This window comes from Agelaius tricolor, unplaced genomic scaffold (genome assembly GCF_023055355.1).
Source record: "Agelaius tricolor isolate 1412-34295 unplaced genomic scaffold, bAgeTri1.0.p SCAF_37, whole genome shotgun sequence".
In the NCBI taxonomy this organism is placed as follows: Eukaryota; Metazoa; Chordata; class Aves; order Passeriformes; family Icteridae; genus Agelaius; species Agelaius tricolor.
The window spans coordinates 3,077,443-3,093,488 of record NW_027269297.1 but is presented as its reverse complement, the minus strand read 5'-3'; the positions used below and the strand labels follow the sequence as shown (position 1 = coordinate 3,093,488).

At 46.2% G+C, this 16,046-nt stretch overlaps 1 protein-coding gene across 11 annotated transcripts in view; it reads left to right on the top strand.

The window, feature by feature from the left end:
* Positions 1-16,046, top strand: part of CACNA1B (calcium voltage-gated channel subunit alpha1 B) — a 334,736-nt gene that overhangs the window by 255,953 nt on the left and 62,737 nt on the right. For all 11 annotated transcript variants that reach the window (XM_071453699.1, XM_071453697.1, XM_071453694.1 and 8 more), the window contains 4 exons: positions 1,877-2,006; positions 4,320-4,379; positions 5,096-5,202; positions 13,681-13,777. In XM_071453699.1, coding sequence (XP_071309800.1) covers positions 1,877-2,006; positions 4,320-4,379; positions 5,096-5,202; positions 13,681-13,777 — 394 coding nt within the window. The remainder of the gene's footprint in view (positions 1-1,876; positions 2,007-4,319; positions 4,380-5,095; positions 5,203-13,680; positions 13,778-16,046) is intronic.

The window sequence follows — 16,046 nt, the reverse complement described above, 5'->3', positions numbered from 1 at the left end:
CAGTGCTGCCACCTCCCTTCCAAACCCTGCTGGGATCCATGACCCAGGTGCTGCCAGAGGGGAAAACAGCTCAGGGAAGCAGAAATAAATTCCTTTTCCCCAAGTGGCACCACCCTCTTAGAGCACCCAGGGCTGTGAAGTGATTTCTCAAGCCCCACTGGCAGTTCACAAATGCTCCCACATCTCACTGCTGGTTATGAACAGTGAGGGGCTAAAAATAGGGGCTTGTTATTGCTTTGATGAATTGAGTTTGATGCAGGAATTATGGCTACAAATGGTATTGGAAATGTTGCCTTTCACTTCTGTGGCTTCTTGGGGCATGGAGATGATCATCTTCCCCTGGCAGATTGAAAACTACAGTTAAGGGGTCCACAAAAGCACTTTTCTCCAGGTTATTTTCTATCACATTTGCTTCCCTGGTATTTGGAACTCTTTTCCACTCGGAATCCATTAGCAAGCCAAAGAAAAGGAGTATGTAAGTAGATGTGAAAAATAGACTTTAATTCTCACTGCTCATATATTTGCTTAGAGAAAATGGGATAGAGGAGCTGAAATACATTCTCAGATAACAAAGTTGTTGGCAAGTTAAATCTATAATTTGATTCTCGGGCTAAGTCCTTTATTCAGCTGACAAATATGGTGCAAATGCAGAGCTCTGTGTGCAATTAAGGATTTGGGAATTGTGGTCAGAAGGAATTATTAGCTGCAATTTGTGAAGACTTTTGGATTGCTTAGAAATAGGAGCATTTACCATTTTCCTCGGACACAATTTGTGAATAAAAAGATTAGGTGGAAGTAATCAAATCTATTCCTGTAAAGTATTTGTGCTGTAAAGTGAGAGTTGGAGTAAAGTGCAGGCAGAGAGAAATTGGTGGGAGGAACACTCAGAGCCACAAAGGCAGATTCAGCTGAGTGTCAACATTTTAAAGGGATTAGTTGACACTAAAAGGATTTCAAACCTTGTTTTGAGCTCACAGGGCGTTAACCTGGCAGTTCAGAGGGAGAAGGACGGGGGAGTGCCATAAACATAATTTGCAGAATTGAGTGTGGATGCTTGAAAGCTCTCAGTGCTCTTTTGACAGATGGGTAGAGAGATAAATAGATAGAGAAATAACTAGATAGGGAGATAAATAGATAAAGAGATAAGGAGATGAATGGATGTTGCTGCCTTGCAGAGGGAGCAGAGATCAGTGCAAAGACATTGAACTCCCTCGTTTATCTCTCACCACAGATCTGCTGCAAACTGGAATTTCAAGCCTGTTTTTTAATTTCCTTCCCATTGTTAGGAAAATTAATCCACAAACACCAGAGGTTTATGTCCAAAAAGGAGACAGAGGAGTCCATTTACTTTATTTGAATAAAGGGAGAGGCCATGGGGCATTCCCCTGGGGTCTCTCCAGTTTTTGGAGGATGCCCCCTCCTTTTTATCCCAATTTCCCAGCCACATTTCCCTTCTCTTTTTCCCCACTGGCTGAGGTACTTGAGAGGTTCAGACTTCCCAGAGTGCCTGATACCAAAGATTTCCTTCTAATGTATAACCCTCCCTTTTCATTTTTAATTCTTACGGAATTTAGGGGTTTTTCTTCCCCATTGTTTCTTTCCTCTCTCAATGTCTAATTTCATTTACCAGCAAACCTAAAGTTTATTTGTAAAAGCAAATATCTTTTTCCATTCATCAATCAGTGGAACCCTTCCCATTGTTTCTTTTATCTCCCAGTGCTGGTTTTATCTCCCAGCAGCCCCACAGCTTGTTTGGAAAGACAAATCCACCATTCCTCTCCCCATTATCACAGCAGGAGTCCCAGAGGTGCTGCCCCTGCTGGGTTTGTGGCATTGTCCCCTCTCTGTGACCCCTGGTGTGCTCGTGTCCCTGCAGGATCCGCCGCCTGTTCCACTACATCGTCAACCTGCGCTACTTCGAGATGGTGATCCTGATCGTCATCGCCCTCAGCAGCATCGCCCTGGCTGCAGAGGACCCTGTGCAGGCCGAGTCTCCCAGGAACGATGTGAGTGCCCCCCAAAATTCACAGAATTCAGGTGCTTTTCTCCTCCCAAAATGCCCAGAATCCAGGTGCTTTTCTCCTCAAGGAATTCAGGTGCTTTTCTCCTCCCAAAATGCCCAGAATTCAAGTGCTTCTCTCCTCCCAAAATCCTCAGAATTCAAGAGCTTTTATCCTCCCAGAATGCCCAGAATTCAGGAGCTTTTCTCCTCCCAGAATCCAGGTGCTTCTCTCCTCCAAAATGCCCAGAATCCAGGTGCTTTTCTCCTCCCAAAATTCCCAGAAATCGGGTGCTGTTCTCCTTCCAAAGTGCCCAGAATTCAGGTGCTTTTCTCCTCCCAAAATGCCCACAATTCAGGTGCTTTTCTCCTCCCAAAATGCCCACAATTCAGGTGCTTTTCTCCTCAAGGAATTCAGGTGCTTCTCTCCTCCCAAAATCCTCAGAATTCAGGTGCTTTTCTCCTATCAAGGTGCCCAGAATCCAGGTGCTTTTCTCCTCCCAAAATTCCCAGAATGCAGGTGCTGTTCTCTGCTCCCAGAATTCAGGTGCTTTTCTCCTCCCAGAATGCCCAGAATTCAGGAGCTTTTCTCCTCCCAGAATTCAGGTGCTTCTCTCCTCCAAAATGCCCAGAATTTAGGTGCTGTTCTCCTCCCAGAATCCAGGTGCTTTTCTCCACCCAAAATTGCCCAGAATCCAGGTGCTCTTCTCCTCCCAAAATTCCCAGAATCCAGGTGCTTTTCTCCTCCCAAAATGCTCAGAATTCAGGTGCTTTGCTCCTCTCAAGGTGCCCAGAATCCAGGTGCTTTTCTCCTCAAGGAATTCAGGTGCTTCTCTCCTCCCAAAATGCCCAGAATTCAGGAGCTTTTCTCCTGCCAGAATTCAGGTGCTTTTCTCCTCCCAAAATTCCCAGAAATCGGATACTGTTCTCCTCTCAGAATTCAGGTGCTTTCCTCCTCCCAAAATGCCCAGAATTCAGGTGCTTTTCTCCTCAAGGAATTCAGGTGCTTCTCTCCTCCCAAAATCCTCAGAATTCAGGTGCTTTTCTCCTATCAAGGTGCCCAGAATCCAGGTGCTTTTCTCCTCCCAAAATTCCCAGAATGCAGGTGCTGTTCTCTGCTCAGAATTCAGGTGCTTTTCTCCTCCCAGAATGCCCAGAATTCAGGTGCTTCTCTCCTCCAAAATGCCCAGAATCCAGATGCTTTTCTCCTCCCCAAATGCCCAGAGTTCAGGTGCTTTTCTCCTCCCCAAATGCCCAGAATTCAGGTGCTTTTCTCCTCTCAAGGTGCCCAGAATCCAGGTGCTGTTCTCCTCCCAAAATTCCCAGAAATCGGATACTGTTCTCCTCTCAGAATTCAGGTCCCTTCCTCCTCCCAAAATTCAGGTGCTTTCCTCCTCCCAAAATGCCCGGAATCCAGGTGCTTTCCTCCTCCCAAAATGCCCAAAATTCAGGTGCTTTTCTCCTCCCAAAATGCCCACAATTCAGGTGTTTCTTCTCCTCCCAAAATTGCCCAGAATCCAGGTGCTTTCCTCCTCCCAAAATTCCCAGAATCCAGGTGCTTTTCTCCTCCAAAATTCCCAGAATTCAGGTACTTTCCTCCTCCCAAAATTCCCAGAATTCAGGTGCTTTCCTCCTCCCAAAATGCCCAGAATCCAGGTGCTTCTCTCTTCCAAAATTCCCAGAATCCAGGTGCTTCTCTCTTCCAAAATTCCCAGAATTCAGGTACTTTTCTCCTCCCAAAATTCCCAGCATTCAGGTGCTTTCCTCCTCCCAAAATTGCCAGAAATCTCACAGCTCACAGCTTTTCCCATCTCCGCAGGTGCTAGCCATGCAGAATTAGAGCTGCCTTTGGGGACACACTCCAATTATCTTTGTTTCACTGTCAAAATTCTCAAATTCCTGTCCCTTTCTGCTGCTTCAGCCACATCTGAGCATGAGAACTTGGAAATCAGGGCTTGTGTGGCTGATGTGTGTCTGGCACCCCATTCCACACTGGGAGAGGCTGGATCCTAAGGACCTTGAACGTCCTTAGGAAAGGATGTTCAAACATTTCATTTGGAAATACCCCTTTTGCCTTGGTAAACCTGCCAGAAATGCAGGTGCACTGTAGCCAGCCTTGGGTGCAGTATGGCAAGGTCTGGGAAAATGCTGCTTTAAATCAGATTATTCAGGTTTGTGCCTAAATAATCTGCAACCCTCCCACCTGATGATTTTTGTCTATCAGACAGACCATTGTTGGATTAGATATTTTACTCCTTGCTCATGTGCAGGTTATTTCAGTTGTGGCCTTCCCTAACACACATTTTCCCTTCCCACTTAGGCTCTGAAATACCTGGATTATATATTTACAGGAGTCTTCACCTTTGAGATGGTGATCAAGGTAAGAACTTCTCCAAGCAGGAAGATTCACCTCCTCTTTCAGATTTATTTGTGAGAAGCTGGAGCAGGACAGAAGTGGGGAGGATGGAGAGCTTGAAGTTGGGAACAGCTCTCACAGTCAGATGCAGCAGCTCTCCTGGCTGCAATCTCACATTTTATGGAGGAAAATCAGGATATCTTGAGGATAAGAACTGGGAAGAACCAGGAGCTGACAGACTTTGATGAGACACTCCTGATTCTTCCCTTTGGAAGGAATATTAATAACAACTGATTCTTGGTTTGTCATGTTTCAAAAAGCTGAGAATTTATCTTTTTGCTCAGTAGGGTGACAGGTTTTGCCAGGACTGTGGGCAGTAACTTCCCAGAGAGCACAATTCCATAAAACCAGGGTTCAGTGCTGGGGTAAGGCAAGAGTTGGGTTTTCCTGTCAGAGCAAGATGCAAAAGAGATGCAGAATAAAACAGGATGAATGCATGTGTGTGGAAAAAATCCTGGGGAGCAGTGAGAGCTCTCATTTCTACAGCTTTTGCTTGTGGTTTGTTAATTTGAGCTTCATTTTTGGGAGAGTTTTCCTGCCTGTTACAGAGGAGCAGCTTGGCTGAGTATCTCAGCAATTTGTGAAGGGTGCTTTGATCCAGAACCTTCTCCTGCCCCTTTGCAGGGTGGATTTGGGCCATGTTTTATTAAAGCTCTTCCTTTGCTGGGTTTTCTCTGCAGATGATTGACTTGGGGCTGCTGCTCCACCCTGGCTCCTACTTCCGTGACCTGTGGAACATCCTGGACTTCATTGTGGTCAGTGGGGCCCTGGTGGCTTTTGCCTTCTCGTAAGTTCATTTTCCTCCAAATTCCCAAATTTCAGGGCTAAGTGACAGAGGGGGCAGGAGCTGGCACAGGGACAGTGGCTGTGTGATGTTTGTAGCTCCATTTCTCAGTGAAATGTTCAGTTCTTGCTCTTTTTCCAGGGGGTGGGAAGAAAAGAATAAACCCAGCTAAATTTGTGTTGTGGAATTTGGAGAAAATCCTCCCAGCTTCAGCCTGAGTCCATTCACTGCTCATTCAAACACCAAGCCAAGATTTTTGTGATTCTTTGGCCAGTTCTTTTCAGGAACTCACTGTAACACTTGTGGCAGTCCAGTGTCTCCAGTCAGTGATTGTGAGAATCTTGCAGTGTTTTGAGAAAACAGTTTAAGAAATCAGCTGATAACTCTGGGAACTCTTGGCAAACCCTTTTTTCCAGAGTTGTGGATATTTATTCTGGCTCACAAACCTTTGCTTTTCTCTCCTTTTCTCTCTCCTCTCTCTGTACTTCCACTGAGTTTCACTCCCTCCCTCAAACCCAGCTCTGTGTTTTTGCCTTTCAATAACACCCCACGTTCTTCTTTCATATCATGGAGGATTTTGAGCAACTAACACAGAGAAATAACTCCTTAAAAAATAAGATTAACTTCTCATCCAAGCCTTTTTCCTTGGAAACAACCAGAGGAAGAGCAATGCAGCTCCTTCCATCCTTCAGGAGCCGAGCTGGAGAATGGGAGGAAATTTTCCACTCGGATTGTTGTTTGCAAATCCTTTGCTGAGAAACAATGGGAGAGACCTGGAAGCAGGCAGCGGGACTTGACCAGTTTAATCTTCTGCTAAATTAGCCCCGAGCAATTAGGGGAATGTGCAGCAGCCCCGCACTGCCCGGTTTGTGACACGATGATTAGAGGAGAGGAAATTGTTTCACTTGCTAAAGAGAATTAGCAGCTAATGAGAAAAGCATCCACCTTTGTCAGGGAGCCACGGAGCGTGCCTGGGCTGCTTTCGACTGGCAGAAATTTTTAAAGCAGAGCCAAATCCCTGCTCCTCTCTCAGCTCTGCACAAAATAATGCACAAAACCTCAGCAAGTTTTTGTTTTCTGAGCTGTCACAATTGCTGTCGCATCCAGGCTGTGAGATTGGTGGTTTAGATCTGCTTTTCTTCAGTGCAAATACAAATAAACACAAATGCAAATAAACCCTCTAAGTTAAATTGACCAAAAAATGGATGCACAGGATTGATATTTTAGGTGTGATTTTTGGGGATATTGAAAGCTGGGCTGTGCCTGATCCTTCACCAAATTAGTCAGGTCTTGGAGAAAATCATATCCAACATAATGTTTTCAAAGGGGTGCTGCCCTCCTCTCTTTAAACATTTTGTCCCTCATTAAAATCTGATTTTTGGAGGAGCTGACTTCTCTGTCCTAAGCAAAATTATCTTGGTGAATGTCCTGCTCACCTAAAATTTAATATCCAAAACCAAGCTGCTTTTTAAGCTTGACTGGACACGTGTGGGGTTTTATTTCCCTGCACATGAAATATATCTGTGGAACATCTTTCACAACTAGACTGACTTAACCCAGACCGAGTTAATCAAAAATTTAACTTTAAAAAGCCATGTAGCAACATTAGAATTTAACAAAGCTCCTCTGAGTTGAAGAGAGGTAGAGAAGTAAAATAATCACATAAAACAGCACAACCCAGAGTCTGGGGTTCCATGAGAATTTCCCTTTTCCATCAGGAATTCCAACTTCAAGGCTGATGGGAGAAGGGGCATTTGGGAGCCCTTCAGAGCAGCTCCCTGTGCTGTGAGAGCAAACCTCAGGCTCTGCCTTTAAAACACCTTCTCTTTGAACACCATCTTCTTTGGAGGGAGATTTTCCTTGCTTGAGTTATGGATTAAAATGAATAATTTTTAATCTTTCCGAGGCTTTTCATGCTCAGGTTTTCTTCTGTTGCTGATGTTGGGCCATGAATATCTAACAGCACCTCAGCAACCTCCAAATAAATTACTTCTACATCCCCTGCCTGTGCTTTATAATAGGTGCCCCAAGCTGCTTTTATTTTCCACTGTGAGTGAGTCTTGAGCAGGGTTTTACAGCAGGGACTGCATAAACCCTGCCTAGTTACTGTCTCCCAGATTAAAGTCAGACAAGCTTATTTGTGAGACTCGGGAAAATTTGAATTTCTTCTGTGATTTTTCTGCTTTCTGTAAGCCCTGCTCCTCATCCCTTTTCCAGTAGGCAACATCCAATCCAGGGAATGCCTGCAGCCTCTCTGCTGCAGCCCAAAAGCTGGAAAATCAGTCATTCCTAGGAAATGATTTTTGCCTGTTCCAGTTCTGAGTCCTGACAGGGTAGAGAGCCAGGGTTTAGGCCCAGCTCCTGGTTTGGTTAAACCAGATGGACACACAGAGCCAGCTGAATGTTGATAATCCCAAAAAGGAGCTCCTGGAGTCTCTTTGTTGTTCAATCAGTTGGGTTTTTCCAGCAAATCCTGTCACCCTCCTCCTTTAGTGTCACTAAAAAGGGGATTTAATGTGGCTGTCACCACTTTGTTTGCAAAACCCACAACTGCCATGTGCAGGGTGGGATTTAATTCATGTTTTTGGCCTCTTGCTGTCCACTGAATGTGATGTGAACCAACTTCTCACTGAATTAACCCATCTCTAAAAACCTGGGAATAGCAGGGCTCCCTGGAACACTCCCATCTGCAATATTGCAGCAGCCTGTGTTAATTTAAGCATTTGAGATGGTATCAGTCACTGGTACAAGATTGATAAAATCCAGCTCTCAAAGCAGCTGTGGGTTTTCTTTCTGCCTGCAGCTCTTTAGAAGCAGCTCTGTGGTTAGAAAAATAAAAAATCAATTTCAAACAACACCCCCAGAGTGATGCTGGAAACAGCAGTATGATGCTGATAATAATAAACTAATGTTTTCCATTCAGCAAAGCATTTCAAAGAGAAATCCCTTTCTTTTTCTGGAGATAAACATGCCACAAACACCCAGACACATTTGAGTCCTTAGGGAAATGGAAGCAAACAAAAAACTCTCTCAGCCCCAGGTGCAGAATGTACTTGGGAGGAACAGCTGAGGGAGAGAAGGAAAGATTTGGCCTGGAAAAAATCGGAACAGAAATGCCCAGAATTTTGGGATGCTCTTGGAAAAAACAAATAACTGAGGTTTTCACTCCCAAAGTGGGAGAGAAGAGATGTGGAGGTGTTTTTCCCAGTGGAAGAGCTGATCCAGCAGGGAATGTTTTATTGTATTTGCAGGGACAGGGAGGAATGATGAATTTGACTCCATGTTCTCACAAGGCTAATTGATTATTTTATGATACTATATTACATTAAAGAATACTATACTGTAATAAAGAATACAGCAAGGATTCTTACAGAATGCTAAAAAGATAATAATGAAAACTCCTGACTCTCTCCAGAGCCCTGACACAGCTTGGCCCTGATTGGCCAAAGAGTGAAAACAACTCCCAGCAGAATGCAATGGAACAATCACCTGTGGGTGAACAATCTCCAAACACATTCCACATGAGCACAGCACAGGAGAAGCAAATGAGATGAGAATTGTTTTCCTTTTCTCTGAGGCCTCTCAGCTTCCCAGGAGAAGAATCCTGGGTGAAGGGATTTTTCCAGAGAATGTGAATGTGACAAATGTGGGGTTTCTGTGCAGAGCCCTCCCTTCCCACTGGTTTATCCTGTGGGCTTGGTGGGAGTGGGCCAGGGGCTGGGGGATCTCTCTGATGTTTCTGTTTGTCATTGACTCTGCTCTTTCTTTGTCTTCTCCTCGCTGGAATCTCTCTCTAGGAGTTTCATGGGGTAATATGTTCTTCCTGTCTCTTGCTGCTCTGTTTTGCCTGTCCAACCTGTGTCCACACACTTTGCCACTGTGGAGACAACCCAGCCATGTTCCACCCATCCCATCGACCCCTCTGTCCCTTTATTGCTCATTATCCAGTGAAATGTATTATTTTATCTCATCCATCCTGATTTTCCTTCAGCAGAGATAGGAACAGATTAGAAATCCAAGCCAGAGAGTCAAAACAAAAACCCACATGGAGATATCTCTGTACCAAAAAGATTTGATGGGCTGACTCAGTGGGCACTGAGGGGTGAGGTACAATTAATGAAAATCTTAATAACCAGGTTTAAAGAAGAATTTTGAGTCTCTTTGAGAGGATTTCACCTCCAAACAGCCAAGCTGGAAGCTCCAGGGCCGATTTAGTGCAGTGTGGGCGCTGTGACCCAGCTGGGATCCAGGCTCTGATACTGGGGAAAGTCTCTGCCATGAGAACAGAGCTCAGGGAGCTTTTTGCAAGAGTGATTTGTGAAGAAGGAGGTTCAAAAGAATTGTATTTAACCCTGTGCAAGTGGCAGTTTTGCTGTCAGTGCAGAGCTGTGTCCTCTGTCCCCACATTCCAGGAGCTCCAGGGGATCCTCCACAGAGAGGAGAAGGATGCCAAGAAAAGCCTTTGATGGGGTCCAGGACATTTGGCACTTGGTTCTTTCTTCTCTCGAGGAAAGCAGAGGATTTAGGGCAGAAAGAGGGTGGCTTTGTGCTTGGGCAGGGTGGGGTGACCTCATTTACTCTTCCAGGGAAGAATTTACTCTGCCAGGAGGATTCCAGGCAATCACAGAAGGCAGAGGCTCCACCTCACCCTGAATTTTTGATGCCCTGACTCTGAGGGGTCCATGTCACCTGAAATCAGAGATGCTGGCAGCAGCAACAGGAACAAGCAGCTTCCATTTGAAAGAACCACTGAATTTTTAAAGGCTCTTTTATTTATTTAAAGGGAGAAAAGGTGCTGCAAAGCTCTTTTAAAAAAATCTTAACGTTTTAAATAAACATGCAGCAAACTGACACAGAAAACAACAACAAAACATCACTGGCCTAATGCACCCAAAAATGATCTAATGCAATTTTTTTGGTATTCTCTTTTTTTTCCCTTTTTTTTTTTTTTTTGCTGTCTGCCTTTATCCTATGCTCCTCTTTAGCTCTTATTCAAGATTCAGCTGTCCTGAATGTTGCAGTTGTTATTCTGCAGTCAATTAAAACCTCATCCTTCCATGGCAATTTATTTTTGTTGTGAGGAATATTCAGGTCAGATGTGTGCTTGGATACACCTTTTGACTGAGTCCCAGCTCCATCTGGACCTTTTATTTTCTGGGACATCTGGCTTTGTATGAAAGCAGGGAAAAAAACCCCAATATTGGCAGAGAGGGGTTTAAAAACACCCAAACCCAAGCCTGAGGGTTTTATTTGACAGAAGAGTTGCAGAGGATCCTTTTAATTAAAATGCAATTTGCATCACTCTGGGTCAGAGCACCAGGAAAAGCTTTTCCTATAGCAGGGACCTTACTGTGACAAGAAATGGGATTTTTTTTTTTTCCTCAGGATTCTCTATATGGCTCAGAGCATAAATCCCATTAAGATTTAATTGGCTCACGCTCTTTATTTGCTTAAGTGCCTGAATGGAAAAAAATCAGTCAGCCCTTCTTAGTGTCCTCTGCTGAGGCAGAAGGAATTCTGTGTGACTGGAGCTGTCTGCCCTCCACCTCTGAGCTCACTCATCCGTGCCTCTCCCATTCCAGGGAAAAGCAGGAGCCAGGATTTGCTCTGCCCCATATTTCTTTAACTTTCCTGGAAATATTAAACCCACAGAAATTCTTGCTTCAGGTGTAGAGCCTGCCCTGGGAGAGCAGAGCAGGGAAATGTCTCTGTTCAGGTTTGCACGAGGCCTCATTAGTGCAGTTGTTAATTGGCACAATAGCAGCGTGGTAATTGGGGTCTCCTGGGGTCAGGAAAAAGCAACACCTGGGAATGTTCTGGGGTTCTGAGTGAGCCCAGGAGAGCAGAGCTGAGCTTTGCAGGGTGGGCGCTGTGACCCAGCTGTGATCCAAGCTCTGGTATTGGGGAAAGTCTCTGCCACGAGAACAGAGCTCAGGGAGCTTTTTGCAAGGGTGATTTGTGGAGAAGGAAGTTCCAAACATTGCATTTAACCCTGTGCAAGTGGCAGCTTTGCTCTTAGGGCAGGGGCAGGGTGGGAGGCAGAGCTGTGTCCTCTGTCCCCACATTCCAGGAGCCCCAGGGGATTCTCCACAGTGAGGAGAAGGATGCCAAGAAAAGCCTTTGATGGGGTCCAGGACATTTGGCACTTGGTTCTTTCTTCTCTCGAGGAAAGCAGAGGTTTCTCTTCTCTCTAGGAAAGCTGGAGGTGCTGATGGGCCCAGCAGAAGTGTGGCTGTGCCTGGTGGGGATGGAGCAGAGCTCTGGGCTCGCTGTCCCCATGTCCCACCCCTTCCCTTCCTGCTGCCCCAAGATGCCACATGGCCCTAAAGGGTCTCCCCTTCACTCCTCCCTCAGCCCTGCCCTCCTCAGCTCCCACCTCCCCTGGCTGTCCGCAGGAGCAGGGCAGGATTGGCCTGGCCTGGCAGAGGGGACAGCCCAGGGCATGGGGTGGGATCTGGGGACAGGTGGGATCTGCTGGGGCATCTCCTTGGCCATGACCCCTTTCCCCTTTTGCTTCCCTGCTGCCCTTCCCATCCTCCTGGAGAGGCTGAACAAACTGTCCTGCAGCCAGGGCACTGCTGAGAGTCACACCAGGGAGCTGCAGGTCAGCTCTGGTGACACCAAGGTGACCATGGCAGGGACACTGAGCTGAAAGCAAATCTGCAAAGCCAAGCCTAGGCCAGACCTTCAGCTCTGCTAAAACCTGACAAGAAAGGCAGAAAAAACTCTGCTGGCAGTGCCTGTTTCATCTAGGGCAGATAAAAGATGTCTAATGAGAATCAAAAAAAATTTTGTGGCTTTGAATCAGTCCTGTAGCTCTGGGAGTAAATCCAATGCCTGGGTTTAGAGCCATGTCATGCTCAGGGTCCAGCTGTGATGGATTAAAATGGCCCTAAAAGAGCCCTGAAGGGTGAGAAAGGGAGAAGATAGGGATCTGTCCATGCCATTCCCCCTCTCCTCCACTTCTACTAAACCTTATGGACAGGAAATTTCTCCTCAAGTTATACATGCTGGGATACAGCCCACAGCCTTCCAAAAATTCCTGTGTGTCCCTCTTACTGCATTTCCAGACACCTGCAATGCCTGGGAATGGGACAAAGGGACTGGAGCTGAGGCAGGGCTGTGGGGTTGGGCTGGAGGTTCTGGTCCAGCCTTACTATTGAGTAGTATGGGGTTAGCAGGGAGTTCTTCATCCTTTGGAAGTGGATGGATTTCCAAAAATTCCCTTTCCAGGGCTGAGCAGGCTCAGCAGCCACAAAACTGGGTGGTTTCCTCCACTCTTGGTGCTCCTCCCTCAGCACAGGATGTGGGGCAGGCTGGGGGAAGCTTTGCAGTCCTCCCCAAACCTTCGTGGGTCTCTCGTGCCTCTCGTACTTCCTTTATTTCCCTCTTGGAGAAGAGGAATGTCCAGAATAGGTGTGTCAGCATCTGTCCCACACGTTCTTCATTCCCACCTGTGTTCCCCCAGCACAGTCCCAGACCCAAATCTCCAGCCATGAATAAAACTCTGTTCCAGATTTCCATCCCATTTTCCACTCCATATGAAGCAAAGGGAATGTCGTTGTTTTGCCATGGGGTTGGAAGAAGATGTTCCTGTTGTCTTCTTGTGTTTCTCTATTTTGGAAGTGCACGAGGAAAGGGGCTCTGTCCTTGCCCTAAAACCCCTCTTGATGTTAACAAGAGGAATGTTCTTGACCTTGCACTTGGTTTTAACAAAACCTAAACCCCAAAAGTGGGGGGCTGACAGCACCTGCATGCCTGAGTGGGGAGTTGCCCCAGCACTGTTCCAGGCATGTAATATATTGCCATATTACATGTTCCTGCATGGGATTGGTGGCATGTCCTCCACGGGAGACTCAGGGATGAGGGAACAGGCTCTGATGCCCAGGAGAGCTCTGTCCCTCATCAGGAAGGCTCCCAGACCCTCTTGGCACAATGTTCCTGCCAGAGAAGTGCACGGAGAAACACACCCTGCCTCATCCAGAAACACCCCCTGCCTCATCCAGAAACACCCCTGGCCTCATCCAGAAACACCCCTGGCCTCATCCAGCTGGGAGGGAAGAGCCTTGTGTGGCTTTGTCCCTTCTCCTGCTGGGAATGGGATGGAGGAGCTGAGCCTCCTGTCCCGGTGCTGCTGCCCTGGCTGGGAGCGTTGTCCAGGTGTGGAGTTGGGGCAGGAAGGGCCCAAGGTCCTGGTGAGTGGCTGGGAGGTGACAAAGCCTGGCCAGCACATGTGGCTGAGCCCTGCCAGGACCCTGTCCACCCCAGCCTTCTCCTCTGTGCTGCTGGAGACACCCCAGGTGAGGTTGGGTTATCCTGCCTGCAGCGCTGGTGAGGATGGACACGAAACCCATCAAAACATCCCCAAACCCAACCAGTTCCACCACCAAAGCCACCCTGGATGCCCACAAATATCCCAGTGAGTGGCCTGGGGAGCAAACAATTCCCTCTGTTGTTCTTGTGCCTTTCTCTCCCTTGCAGAGGAACCAAAGGCAAGGACATCAACACCATCAAGTCCCTGCGGGTCCTGCGTGTGCTCAGGCCTCTGAAGACCATAAAACGTCTGCCAAAGCTAAAGGTTAGAAAATAACCCAAATTTTTCCTTCTCTGGAGGTTTCTGGCTGGTCTGAGTGGAAGTTGGTGGACTCCACTTAATCCAAGTTGTTTCTGTTGCTTTTATTTCATTGCAATGAATATTTTAGCCAGATGAGCACAAAGAGCTGGGCAGATGTGGAGCAAATGTCAAGCACTTGGGTGCTTTTGACAACATCGTGGATAATGTTGGGGATTTTTGTGAATCCACATGAAAATAATACCTCTACAAATAGAAAAAAAAGAATGCAAATAAATTAAATTACAGTTCATAAGCGGGATGGTCTTCAATGTGATAAAGGAGAAAATGGGGTTGGAAGGGTTTGGCTTTCCCTAGAGAATTTAACATGAATATTGCAAGGTTTTCCACAGGCTGTCCAAAGAGATTTGTCATTGCTATAGGAGAAGCTTTAATTTATTCATCTTTCTATTAAAGAATCCATAGTTCAGGCATTTATCCCTAGAGCACTGATCTAAAAAATAAAATAAATTTAATTGCCTGGGATTACTCATCCAGCACCAACAATTTGAGGAACAGCCAGGCCCTGCAAAGAGAGAATGGAAGGAGTTAACAAAACTCAATAATTTCTGAGGTTTAGGGATTCTTCAATACCTTTTGTGGGCTGTTTTCTGTGAGAGCTGGGGAAAAAGCAATGAATGATTTGGAAGGGGGAAAATGTGTTTGACAATTTCTGTCAAAATACACAAAATAAGGGTCAGCTGTTCTGTAGATTTGCTTTTGTCTGAGCCCACTATTCATGCTTAAATAATTTTAATTTTATGCTCACTAAATTTATCTAAAAAGGAACATTAATGTGGAACCATGTAGAAATTTCATGTAGGATTTCTGGGCTGCTCAGAGGGATTTCCATCAGGATTTTGGGGCCCATCAGAGGGATTTCCATCAGGATTTCAGAGCTGATCAGAGATTTCCATCAGAATTTCTGGGTTGATCAGAGGGATTTCCATCAGGATTTCTGGGTTGATTGGAGGGATTTCCATCAGGATTTTGGGGCCAATCAGAGGGATTTCCATCAGGATTTCTGGGTTGATCAGAGGGATTTCCATCAGGATTTCAGAGCTGATCAGAGATTTCCATCAGGATTTCTGGGTTGATTGGAGGGATTTCCATCAGGATCTCTGTGTTGATTGCAGGGATTTCCATCAGGATTTCTGGGTTGATCAGAGGGCTTTCCATCAGGATTCCTAGGTTGCTGTCTTGGTTTGAAAAGCCAGGTATCTGCTAAGGAAGGCAGGAGCCTCCCCTGAAATGGAAAATGTAAACCCCCTCCCTCTGAATTGTTATAATTTTGAAATTAAGGGGCTCTCAGGTAAAGATATAGGAGTAAGAATGATAGTTCGTTAGTAGGAAAATTAAAATTAAACTGCAGTAATTGAAAACAACAACAAAACAACAACAACACTAAGTCAGAGTCAGAGCAGTCCCTGCCCCCTGTGTGTCAGGGGGTGGCACAGCCCCATCCCATGGGGGCTCAGCCCTCCTGCAGTGCCAGCTGTGGCTCTGCTGGAGCAGGGATCCTGCACAAGGGGGGAGTTTTCCTCTGCAGCTCCAGGGCTGCTGGAGATGGGCCTGGGCTCCCTCTGGCCATGCAGGGCAGTAGAAGCTGCTCCTCTGGCAATGCACTGGGCAAAGGCTGCTGTGCTGTGCCAGGCTCACATTGGATCCAGGTAGGAATGCTTGGCTCCTGCCCTGGGCAATGCAGCATCTCCCCATGGGATGCTGGAATTGGATCAGCCCTGCAGGGACACTCAGTGGCCATGAACAACAGATTCCTCCCCTCCCTCCTGGAGGGAGAATGGGTCCTGGAAGAGATAAAGTGCCCCACCTGGTTTTTCAGGGCTGACCCATTAGCAGAAAATAACGATAGAATTGACACCTCCTGCCAGGTCTCACATTTGCAAGCTAAGACAGGTGCATCAGGAGTAATTCTGTGAAAGATTCACTTCCATTCAGAGGAACAGAAGCAGGATTGTACAAACCCTGTGCTCGGGCAGGGACTGCTCAATTTCTGGTATTATGACAAACTTCTGTCTAAAATGAAAGTGCAAATTACTTGTAATGAATCAGGGCCTCATACCCACGTAGGAAATGGATTTGAGGAGTTCTTTGTAGGGAACTTGGGAGTGCACATGCTGACTACATTAGTCACACCTCATTTTGACAGACAGCTCTTTATAAAAATATTTATTCAAAGCATTTGGTTGTTCTGTTTCTGGTATTTTTTCCTTATTAT